We start from the raw sequence: 13196 nt of genomic DNA, 5'->3' as shown, positions 1-13196 counted from the left end.
TTACAAAGAAATATATAGGAAAATTCTTTAAAAATCTTCTCCTCAAGAATAACAAAGCCATTATTGATCATATTTATATGGAAGCATCCTCAGGTAGTGTAGATTCAAGTTTGTTCAAATCATGACCCCCAGGGGTAGGGCGGGGCCAAAATGGCCGACCAAAGTTTTACATAGAAATGTATAGGAAAATTCTTTAAAAATCCTCTTCTCAAGAATAGCAAAGCCATGATTGGTCTTGGGACTACTTTTGGATTTAAGCTTTTCGAGTATAAACCATTTCTGCTTTTTCCTAGCCACAGTGCTCAGGTGAGCGATGTGGCACATGGGCCTCTTGTTTTTAATATTTCAAATCATCATTATATCTTTGAATCATCCTGAACTGGCATTAGTTTAGGTACAATTGAATCAAAATATATGATTCTGAAAACGTTTTAGGGCACATTAATGTACTATAATTTTTTTAAAAAACTTAAATTCATACCAATTTAATATTAAGCAAATCATGAGAGAATAACAATATGCTCGCAATACAACAGCCAAGGGTTTTTTCTGAGTTATTAAATGTTCAATCAGGCTTTGGTTCATATTACAGATTAAAGTACTTGCTTTATCAGAAAAAATAAGAATTTTATTAAAACATTATAATACAATAAAGATACTGTAGTCTGTAAATATTAAATAGTCGCTGGTGCATTTATGTACTAAAAATCTATTCGTCCAAAAAAACACCGCTTTTGACTTGGAGGTCCGTGTTTGCTCTGCTCCTGATTTGTACATGTATTGTTAAATGGACTTTTGAATTTGAATACTGTTCGCGTTCTCCATATATTTTATTTCACAGTGATTTGCTTTTAAAAATAAAGAAAATTAAAAAGGTTTTTTTAGACACAAAGTTTGTATCATTAAAATATTATGATTTAGTTTTTACAGTTTTTTTTCCGTATATTTCTTCTAATAGGTTTTTGTATTTTTGCGTATGTTAAACACAAATTTAAATCAATATTAAAGCCTACAAAAAAATTCAAAGAACGTAAAATTTTAGAAAGTAAGACTGTATCTAAAATTTTCCTTCTACAAGAAGTAAAAAAAAAGTGGTGTTACCTGCAGGCTGAACCTGCATGTATGCGACAACAATAGAGTGTACTAAAATATTGTATTATTGACATGAAATAAAGTAAACAATAGTTATCACGTGATGCATATTTTGAAATTTTATAGTTAAGCGGCTATATTTAACAGTGGAAGGCACTGCGGTATAACATAATTCTCTTTATGCTTTATGAAGGTAAGTACTTCCACACTGCAGTTGATTTGATATGGATTACCTGGTGGCTGATGTAAAGTATAGGGAGCACACAGATTTTAAACGACTTGTTTAGAATTTATTCTATTAGCAGATCATGTATTAAATCATGTAGTAATGATAGAAAGGTCAAGTCAGATTTTGTGTTTTAAAGAATATGGTAATCATTATAATAGATACTATGTTGTCATTCAGTTATCAAAAATATCTAAAATTGTTTGAAAGACGAACTTTTTCAGCAAATTATTTTATTTTTTCGATTTTTATAAAATCATTAAAATATGGGATAATCTCTTCTCAAACTAAAAATATAGGGCAAATCAATTATTACGAAATAATATGTTTCTAAAGAAAATGCTGTGATTTTCAATTACATACGTTCTTTTTCATTTTTAAATTAGTTTTAATAAAGTATTTAGATCTATATCTATCACTTGTATCTGTATTTTTCTCTTAGGCATCAAGAATTTAGAGAAACGTAAAATTGCATCAAATATCCATTGCCAAAAGCACAATGTCCGACAAAGAAGAAAGGTATCTTTTAAACTCTGCTGTATTAGAGGTGTATGCACTTCTTCTCGTTGGAGGAAAAAATGTTTTACAGATCAAGATTAAAGAAGAAACAAAACAATCGCCTGAGGACTTTATTGTGCGACATAAACATGACCTTTTTCATTTGTGCAAAAAGCAAAAGTGTTGCAAATGCAATACAGAAAATACGAAGTATAATAAGCACTCAATTCCACCCCTGACTATGAATGACTGGAAGAGTATTTTTGTGCATTTCTCTGAAACGTGTGGCTTTCCAGGAGCTTGTCTCTGTCAATACGAGGTAAAGACATCTTTTACCCCCAGTGTTTCACTTATAATGTACATGCTTCTGGACATTTGTGAGCTCCCAGAGAAAACTAAATTCCAGGTTCTCGAGTTGCAGAATACTATCCGCAAAGTTCTTAGCAGTGAAGATCTAGTTGAAAGTGTTAGCGATGTATTGTTGGAAACTCAAAGTCTTCTTCGGGGACTTGTTAGAGATAAAGTGGATTCAATTAGTGTTCAAAAGACACTTGAAGACATTAAAGCGAATGCCATTGAGTATCACCCTGAGGTTATTGAGTATCTATGGAGTGACCTTGAGGAAAATAGGATGAAAACTGCAAGAATTGAAAGTGTTATATCACTTGTGGAGTGTTGCGAAGAAGGGCACACAATTTATGTAAGTGACCTTTTCATGTATTATATTTCATAACTACGAGTATATAAACAAACTTATCTAGATATTGTGGATATATTCTGCAGTGATTTTGTTCTGGATTTAAGTATTCATGAATTAATCAGACAGGTTTATGTAATTTTACTACATTTTCTCAGGACATGTTATCTAAGGAAAGGAGAAAATTATTCAAAAAGAATCAACAGTCACGATTTCACACAGGCTCAGAACTAGAGAAATACGGTACGTTATACCACTTGATCAGTTAATTAATTCGATAGCAATAAATGCTACACAAATAATGGTGAATATATCTTTTTATTTCTTATACTTTTTTCAACTATAAACTACCCTTCATGCCAACAAAATAAAAATAAAGAAGCCCATCAACTCCAAAAAAAAAAAGATTTATATTCCCTTCACTGTTACACTTTTTAAAATGAAATAATTCGTGATTAAAAAAAGTCTTTCGAGTTCTTTTTGACAGAGAATAAATATATATGTTTTAATTTAATGTTTTACCTTTTTATGAACTCATCTGAGCCGAAGGCTCATGTAAGCTTTTCTGATCACATTTTGTCCGTCGTCGGTCCGCCTAGCTGTCCGTCTTCCGTCTGTCCGTCCATCTGTAAACTTTTCACATTTTTGACTTCTTCTCAAGAACCACTGGGCCAATCTTAACCAAACTGAGTGCAAAGCATCCTTGGGTAAAGGGGAGTTTAAATTCTTAAAATGCAGGGACTTGTGCAAAGCATCCTTGGGTAAAGGGAAGTTTAAATTCTTAAAATGAAGGGCCAAGTCCCTTCACAAGGGGAGATAATTAAGAAAAGACAAAAACAGGGTGGGGTTATTAAAAATTTTTCTTCTCAAGAACCACCGGGCCAGAAAAGCTGAAACTTATGTGGAAGCATGTTGGGGAAGTATAGATTTTAAATTGTAAAAATCATGACCCCTGGGGGAGGGGGGGGGGGGGTAGGGAGAGGCCACAATAGGGAATCAAAGTTTAAATGACTCACCGGGCCAGGAAAGCTGAAACTTATTTGGAAGCATGCTGGGGTAGTGTAGATTCTTAATTATAAAGATCATGACCCCCGGGGGTAGGGCGGGGCCACAATAGGGAATTAAATTTTTACATAGAAATGTTTGGGAAATATCTCTTAAAATCTTCTTCCCAGGATCCACTTGGCCAGAAAAGCTGAAACTTATGTGGAAGCATCCCGGGGTAGTGAAGATTCTAAATTGTTCAAATCATGACCACTGCGGGTTAGGACGGGGCTACTTTAGTGAAAGTTTTACATAGAAATAAAAAGGAAACATCTTTAAAATTCTTCTTCTCAAGAACCGCTGGGCCAGGAAAGCTGAAACTTATGTGGAAGCATCCCGGGGTAGTGTTGATTCTAAATTGTTCAAATCATGACCATAGCGGTAGGGCGGGGCCACAATAGGGAATCAAAGTTTTAAATAGAAACAAATAGGAAAAATCTTTGAAATTATTCTTCTCAAGAACCACCGGGCCAGAAAAGCTGAAACTTATTAAAAAAAATCCTGGTGTAGTGTAGATTTAAATTGTCCAATTTATGACCCGTGGGGTAGGGTGGGGTCACAATATGTATTACTATGGGGAAATCTGGTAAAGAATAGCATGGTCAAAGCTATTCAGGTGAACGATATGGCCCATGGGCCTCTTGTATATTTTAATCCGAGTTGAAAAAGTTTCAGAGAGGTACATTTAAAATAAAATTAGAAATTTTGAGTAATTTCGAAATTTGCATTTCTTGGTAGTTTTAAAGGTTCATTATAATCTATTTTTTAGGAAGAAAAAGAGACCTTTATTACAAATGCACAAGTTTTCCACATTTTCGTTATGTGTATAGCTTAGTAGTTGACTGTGTGAAACGTCTCAAAGAATATACAGACAAATACAAAATTCTACTGGAAAATTACCCCATGGAATCTGAAGATAATGTGTTCATCAGGATCTGCTTTATTGGAGATTTAAATAAAGAGAATTTGACACTTGTATCAAAAAAATCTGGTGAGCCTCATTTTAACCTTTTAAATCACAAATTCATGTGAGTTGAATTATCTCAGAAAAAAAGTATTGTACATGTATATTAACTTTAAACATATTCAGAAATTGATTTACTTAAATGGTGATAGCCATTTTTTCTAAATTAAATACAGGTAAACCATATATTGGGAATGGTGAATTGTGGAGTGAATCTCACCTTTGGTATATTTTCCAGACGGAGATACAGATTTCTTGGGGGTAGAGAATTTATTTTTCAAAATGTTTCCTAATTTTTTTTCCTGAGAAAATTGGAATTTCATTCACAGTTTTAAGATGTTTATTTTTAAGGTGGCTATTATTTATGGTGCTTGATAATATATTTGAATGTATTTGTACTATTCAGGCATATGCAGGGGAAACATGTCATACGATTATAGTGAAGAAATCTGAGCATATTTATGATAAAGAATATGTGCAACGGACAGAAAATGTTTATATTGTTGAGCATGAAAAAATCAGTGTACAGAATGCTATAACAATGTGCCTTGAGAAAAAACTTAAAATAATGTTGGAAAATTTAATTCGGAATATAAATGAGCATGAAAATGCCCTTGGACACGTTGAAAACAGAGCTTTGAGAGAAGTTGTGTTGGAAATGAAATCTATTTTAAAACATCTTAACGTAGAAGACAATCCAATGACGAAATTGTACACTAAAGCCTGGAAATATGAAAGACCATGTGTTCCAGACAAAATTAAAAGTTTTCTTTACAAGTAAGAATCGCTATTTTTTCGTTTGGTTTCATGCAAAATTACTTTCACGTTTTAAAGTTTATAAATCATATGTCTTTCATATTAACCCATTTCTTCTCAGGGAAAATGGTGTCAACTCTTTCGGAATATGGGAGGATGGGACATTTAAAATATTCACGGACAGAGGTACAGATTCTAAAATTCTTCAACAGAGATTGAAGCAGTTAGATAAGGGATTTTTCGATAGAATTAAAGTTATTATAAAAAGTAAGTCTTTTAACTTTAAACATTGTATAAAGATAGAAAGAGGGCATATTTTGCGCAAAAGCACCGAACCGGATGAAGATGGCAAAATAGCATGTGCTACATTAGGGGGATTTGTCAAAGATAAAAAGTCTAGTGATTTTTACGGCTTGACGTGTAATCATCTTTATCCGGATATTGATAAACCAGCATACACACTAATAGATGATAAAGTTATTGAAATAGGAAAATGCATATTTACTACTCGCATCAAACTTTGTGATTTTGCTGTTATAAAAATTCATAGAAATGAACTTAAAAATTGTGAAACCGTTTTTAAAAATGATGAAGGGAATAAATGCAAAGCTAAAGTTTTTGATAAAGAAAGTTTTGAAAGTTTTGGCATCGTTCATAAATGTGGCTCAGAGACAAAATGGACAAAAGGAAGAATTGTCAGTATTCCGTTTTATCTCAAAGAGGAAGGGGAGGTATTTCTCATTTCCGGTCTGTCAGGATCTTTGTTTTCTAAAGAAGGTGACAGTGGAGCGATCGTTTTTTCGAGAAATAAATCTCCTGATCAAAGAGGTGTAGACGTGTTAGGAATGGTTTTTGGAAATGATTATGATGACCGCGAAGAAACTTCTGACGATGATTTAAGTCAAAAAGATGTGCTGGAAAAGCAAAAAAATCATGAAGCTATAACTGATCCCAGCAACATAGAAAAAGAATATACAGATACCATCATTTACACTCGTGAAGGGACTTCGAATTTGGAAAAAAGTTCGCAAAATCATGAAAGAAAAGATGATAACAACTTAACAGCATGTTTTCGACTAAATAAGGCTTTATGTTTGCTAAAGGACGGTGAAAATATTTCGGTGGAATTTCCTGATGTCGATTCATCATCATCATCATCATCCTCCTCCTCCTCATCTGATTTGGATATTGAATAACACCTTAACTGATTATTAATAGGAAATTTAAAAGAATCTTCCACGGTTAATGCAATACACATTTATTTAAAAGGAGTGGGTAATACTTTTAAGTGGAATGTTATTTGATATTATTGTGATATTGATACTATAGTATCATAGTCTTACTTTGTCCTACATTTCCTTTAAATTACAAAAATCAAATTAACTTTTGTACCGTGATTTTCCTTTATTATATTGCGCAGTATCAATTCTCCGTGGAGGTGTGTAAATGTATGTTACATGTCCTGGTTTATTGTTGAGGATTCATTAAATAGGATTTTATCATAAACACGAGTATTAAATGACATCATCTGCATTTGAGGAAAAAATAAACATATTGATATGTTTTATTTGCTTTGACCGACCATGTCTAAAACATTTAAAAAACGTAATGTGCAAATTATTTTCTTTATTAACAAAAATGTGTTTCTTTATATGGATTTAGAATTTAAGTGAAATTGGAATTAAATGCCTCAATTTTTTCTAAAAGAAATATTTAGTTTAAAATCTTGTACTTGAGGTCCTGTAGTACATGTATATAAATGCTAAATATTTTTGTGATTTCAACTTGTCATAAACACATTTTATTTTGTAAAGAAATAGGACCTCTGTTTTGAAAATTGCATAATAATTCATTTTACTTGTGAAAAATAAAAATAAATTAATCGTATTTAAAACTTTGTATACATTTTTATGATTTTTTATTCTCTGAGATCCTTACATGTACATGAATGTGCTACTGATAGGTACACATGTTTACTCATGTTGATAATTTTTGTACTTTGTAAAAAACAAAATACAATGAATTTCAGAACGAAGAAATAAAGGATATGGAGATAACGAACAGTATTCAATATCAAAGTCCATAAAACAATACAAAATAGGAGCAGAGCAAACACGGATCTCTAAAACATCAGAGGTGAGATCAGCTGCCATGGAGGAGTGAGCATCCCCTGCCGAAACAAAAACAAAAGCATTTATGGGTTGGCGCATGTTCTCAATTTTTTAACTTAACACACTAATTACACTTATTCATTTTTTCTATTTTTCATTTCAATTATAATTAAGGTCTTCCGTCTTCATCGGAAGACCTTCTTGTTATTCTTCGATTTCTTTTTCACTTTTTTTCTTACCTATTATTATTCTTTTTTTTTCTTACCGATTTTGTGCACGCGATTTCTCAAAAACGGCTCGATGGATTTTAATGAAACTTTCAGGACTCATGTAAGATTACTTGAACTTGATTCATTTTTTTCTGTTTTGATGACGTCACTTCCGGTCCGGAAATATTGTCGATTTTGTGATTTTTGAACGGTCAGGTTGTCCGCGAATGTTCTTAAAAATGGCTATAGATAGAAACGTGAAAATTTCAGGTATGATAGTCCTAAGTCTATAGATGTGCAAAATGTATTTCATTTTTATCGGAAGTGCCGCACGTCGGCGCTCGTTATGGCCCGAAAATTGTCCTATCGCGAATTTCAAAACTTTTAACACCTTTTCTACGATATCTTTTTACCTGGAAATATTTTGATAAATCATATACAACAAAAGAAGTGTAGAATTCCAAGATCTTTCAAATGATATCTCGAAAAAAAGGGCTGACCCTTAAAATAAGGGATCTAGAGGGGCCAGAAGGTTTTTCCTGATATCTTGAATAGTCATGAAAATTTGTAATACATAAAAGAAGCAAAGTTGTTTAAAATGTCAAACTTAATCTATTAGGGTCGTCAAAAACGTCCGATGACGTCACTTCCGGCCAAACCGGAAGTAGTCGGAAAATGCGTGTTTTGCCGTTCTTGACAAGTTTTTAGTTAACATCGATCACAGGGAACAAAAAAAATTTATTTTCCGTCCGTCGACGTCACTTCTGGTCAAACCGGATATAAAATAGATTTATAATGATATGAAACAGATACCCAAACAAAAGGTTTTGATTAAGACAACCAATCATAAACTGTACATCTGAGTTCTGTAATCATGATATTTAGAATGACACCAAGCTTAATTTTTGTTTATGTACAATGGATTTAGGTTCTTTCGTTTCAAGGGGAAGAAATTCTTGCTACTCTATTATTCCTTTTAAAGATCTTCCGTCTTCAACGGAAAATCCTTCTACAATCTTTCAATTTCTTTCATTTTCTTTAATCATCAGTGCTATGATGCAAATGAAATCTTAATTTTCAATTATTATCTTTTAGTGGACTTTTAATAAACCGGAGAGGAAGAATGAAATTGATCCAAACCAAACTTTTGTCCTCTTAAATATTCTCAAATTGTTTTTGAAACGAAATGCAGGAAAGAACTTAAACTTTATGGTTATGAAAATTACTGATATACCTTTCAAGTAATACATATAGAGGCTGTTCTAGGCGAAGTCTTAAATATTGCTAGACCCTTGGAAAGTAATGTATCTTTGTTTCGTGTCTCTAATCTCTTTAAAAAGATATATCCAATCCAACCATAATCAAAGTATTGAATGAACTGAAAGCCGGGCTTTAATTGTTCGAGTATATTGTCTGATCCGAAACTAAAACATATTTAATTTTTTTTCCTTTTGGCCATTGATTTTTAACAGGTAGATTTTGTATGATTATGATTTAAAACAATATCCCATATACCAGTAATTAAAATTAGCAGTCCAGACCCCAAGATATGTTATGATTTTAAATTTTGATAAATCATATTTCCTTGAAATCCTCGCATATTTTCTATTCAATAAGCATTTTTTCCTCACAATTTAAAAAATCAGTCTTGGAATAGTTAAAATAATGCACATGTGTATTTTATAGACATTCTTTTAGTTTTAAAGAAACAGTACTTATATTGCCGACTGCATGTAGAAACTTGATAAAAATCAAAACAGAATATAACCACTAACATAACATCGACGAAAACGATATAAAACATGAAACAATTTTAACATTTCGAAAAGCCAGCGCTATTGTATATAGTTCTCTTGGAATATGCACTCAGCAGCGTATGTGCAAAAATTGTTATATCACGATTATCCCATAAAGCAAGTATATAATTCCTTTTTCAGTTTAGTTCTCAAGTATAAATATAGATCATTAACTTTTCCAACGATTTGGATGTTAAAAATATTTGTTTGAATATCGTCTCGCAATACGACTATTTTGTTTATCGGAAGCGTCTGCGTTGACGCTGTTTAATTCTTTGTTTACTGTGCTATTTATAGTAAGACAGTCGATCATAATGCCTATAGGCAGGACTTTGCTTTCAGCAGAGCCCGGCTAAAAACCAAACATATTTACAAAATTTAAATACATTAAGCAAAAAGTTAAGTAATTATTAATAAAAGCTGTTGCAAGTTGTGCTTTTTTTCAAACGTATTTACTAGGTGACGACTACTAATATGTACAGTTTGTAGTCATTATAATTAAAGTGACAGTTCTTGCTTCTTTTTTATTTTCTTTTTATTTGAGAATTTAATTTTTTTCTTTATTCTCAAAGATTTAGAGATTTATATCCAAAATTCCGCCCTCTTTTATATTGTTATGGTTATAACGCTTTCTTATAGGAACAAAGAAAATCTCGTTTAGAAAAAAAAATCATGTATTCAAGATCATATATACTTCTTTTCAAGAAGTTTTACTGTACGTAACAGTACTGGTGAAATGTCCTTGTTCGTGTCATCGTTTTCATTTTTAAAAGTAGAGGTACTGTGAGCAATGAGCTCACTAAATGATACCCCCGCCTCCCTTATGAATATAATGGCAGTGTCCATGTTTTGATATGGGAAATCCAAATTATGTGTTGGATCAAAAAGTAGAATAACAGGTGCACATTGGAAATATGTAACAAAGATTATGTGAAAGTCTTATCAAATTTATTCAGTGGTATGAGAGGAGTTGCGGATAAGAGATGGGTACCCCAAATCGTAACAGACGGACGGACGTACAGACGGATGGACATCCCGATTACTATATACCCTCCCTCTTCAAGCTGGGGGTATAAAAAGTATGATGTCTGATATACAATGTGTACAACGACTGGGGAGATATAAACTATGAAAAGAGTTTTCAATTATTTTTTTAACTTGAAAAAAAAACACTTTGCTTTTTCATTGTGTTTAATAAAACTCTATTTCTGTATAAAGATGGGTCCAAATAATATCCCCTACGTTTATACAAAAAAGGCCCAATGGTTGATTATCATTTATTTCAGCTGAATATAAAAATACTCTTTTTGTGTTAATTTTTTTTATATCATGTCATTTTAAAACATATATTGCCTTACAAAAATGACTGCAGATCATTATTATTTTTCTCTCTTATTACTAATATGAAAAGGCTTTGTAGATACTTATCGTAAAACAACGCATTTATGTGTACACCTGTTACATGTACTGTAAAATGTTTGTAACAGATATCAAAATATAGATGCAGTATTGCTACAATGTAATATGAAACGGGTATCCTGACAGAATGTTGAAATTTAAGACAACTAATCATTTACCGTGAAACTGCACATCTGTTGTCTATGATATTCAAAATGACATCCAGCTTAATTTACTTTATGTAGTTATGTACATACATGTAGGGTCTCTCATTTCAAGCTGACGAATTGTTTGAAAATCCATTATTATACCCCCAACTTGAAAAGCGGGAGGGTATATAGTAATCGGTATGTCCGTCCGTCCGTCCGTCTGTTACGCTTTGGGGTACCCATCTCTAATCCGCAACTCCTCTCATACCACTGAATGAAATTTGATGAAACTTCCAAAGAATCTTTATTACATATTGCCATTGTGCACCTTCTATTTTACTTTTTGATCTGACACATATTTTGGGTTTCCCACAACAAACCATGGACACTGCCATTATATTCATATGGGAGGCGGGGGGTATCCTTAATTGAGCTCATTGCTCACAGTACCTCTAGTTTTTATTATTTCTATTTTTTTTTTGAGTTATGATGCAAGTATATGGACACTGCAGACTTTAATGCATCATCAATATATATTTTCTTGTAGACTTTTTTGTTGGTCGGAGATGAAAAAAAAATCTCTTCAACCCAAAGTTTGTCTTTTCTAAATATTTTGAAAATGTTTTACGTTGAAACAAAATTCAGGGTAAAAACTCAAAGTTTATTATTTTTAAAATAACTTATATAGCAATTTAACTTACATATACACTATAATGGGTGGGGTCCTTAATATTGATCAGATAGACTGTGGTAAATAATATCTTTGTTTCATGTCCCTTTATTCTTTTTAAAAATGTCCTCTCGTCCAACTATACAATTCGCAAACATTTCAAAGTTCAAAAATTAGTAAATTAGTAAAGTATTAACTATTAAATCCATAAAACATAATGAAGTTTTATTTCTCAACATCAGTGATTATGTAAAAAGTGTAAACTTAAAAAATAAACACCAAACTGATTTTGTTTGTCCCTCTCGAGAATTTAGCAATCATATGAAGAAGCCACAATTGCCAGTGGAGGGCTGCAAATTCATATGCAGGTAGTTGACAAATTGCATCATTAAATGAACACATCAAACTCAAATTCCTAACAATTTAGCTTTCAGTTGATATCAAATTTCTTCTTTTTCCATCACAAAAAAATCTATGCTCTAAAATTTTATCCTACCAAAAATACAGAAGCATATTGTAAAAATTTGACGAACCTTTTTGTTTAGCTTAAATTCCTGACTACCTGCCCGCTTAAAAAAAACCCCAATAAATTGATCAATTCTCTCTTGCATAAACATCAATAAACAAATAGAATTAGTGGCATGGGGTAACGCTTGATAACCCTTTTGGCGCCTTCCACCTTCAAACACTAGTTTCAGGAACTTATACTCGCATGGATTCATATTTGAAGAAAATTCATGAGTCCGACTTGTACTGTCTGTAGAAATACGCTTCCAGAATCGACGTTGATACCCTCTGTTGCACCAAAACTCCCATAAAAAGAGTGACAGTAGAAACTGATGCAGGAAGTTGCGTAAATGAATGCTTTGAACACGAGTCTCTGAATTTAGAGAAATATATGTCGTACATCTTATTCGTTGACTGAGATTTTGCATTTCTAACGATATGCGGCAAAGACTCCACTATATAGCTAAAACGAAGATCGACTTTAAAATTTGTCAATATTTATCCATTGGCCTTGATAATTCTTCAAAGTCTGAAATATATATTAATATGAAAGCACATTAAAATTCAAACCAAATTTGTACAGTAACTAATAATTGCCACGATATAATATCACATACATATTTACAAGCAACTTTATCATCAACATCATAAATAGGAGAGCAGTCCTCCGTGATTAAAAATCAGTCAGCAAAATATATGATTTTCAGAACCAGTATATTAGATTATAATCTTATGTTAGCATTGCAGTCATTCAAATCTAGGACAGCAGTCCTCCTTATTGGATAGCAGTCATCCAATCATTTCATTTCAGTATGCATGCACATTGTACACTGGTTAGCAGTCAACCTTTGTGTACTAATCTGTCCATATTTCACGATCAAAGCATACAAATGAACATATAAATATAGTGTTAAAGTGACTCAATTACGAAGCATCCAATCCCAGTGTTATAGCATTACTGATTAATTTGTGAACTGCAAATACACTAATTTTATCAGAACCCGAAATGAGAAAAAAAAATGTTAGTTTTTACATACTTTTTTATTTTAAAAAATATATTTCTCCTTATTGGATAGCAG

General features: G+C 32.2%; 1 protein-coding gene across 1 annotated transcript; it reads left to right on the top strand.

Annotated features, from left to right (window-relative positions):
- The first annotated feature begins 1768 nt into the window (after positions 1-1768).
- Positions 1769-6885, top strand: LOC134262425 (uncharacterized). The gene is made up of 6 exons (XM_062744819.1): positions 1769-2516; positions 2672-2756; positions 4327-4548; positions 4698-4782; positions 4873-5298; positions 5399-6885. The coding sequence occupies exons 1-6, from the start codon at positions 1818-1820 to the stop codon at positions 6471-6473; spliced, it is 2592 nt and encodes an 863-aa protein (XP_062600803.1). The 5' UTR covers positions 1769-1817; the 3' UTR covers positions 6474-6885.
- The last annotated feature ends 6311 nt before the right edge of the window (positions 6886-13196 follow it).

This window comes from Saccostrea cucullata, unplaced genomic scaffold (assembly GCF_032062105.1).
Source record: "Saccostrea cucullata isolate Sc308-1 unplaced genomic scaffold, CSIRO_AGI_Scuc_v1 ctg2100, whole genome shotgun sequence".
Classification (NCBI taxonomy): domain Eukaryota; kingdom Metazoa; phylum Mollusca; class Bivalvia; order Ostreida; family Ostreidae; genus Saccostrea; species Saccostrea cuccullata.
This window is presented reverse-complemented; position numbering and strand designations above follow the sequence as displayed.

Coding starts and splice junctions, on each gene's coding strand:
- LOC134262425 (XM_062744819.1), top strand. CDS start 1,818: ATGTCCGACAAAGAAGAAAGGTATCTTTTAAACTCTGCTGTATTAGAG. Junction 2,517..2,671: donor AAGAAGGGCACACAATTTAT/GTAAGTGACCTT, acceptor ACATTTTCTCAG/GACATGTTATCTAAGGAAAG. Junction 4,783..4,872: donor GAGATACAGATTTCTTGGGG/GTAGAGAATTTA, acceptor TTTATTTTTAAG/GTGGCTATTATTTATGGTGC.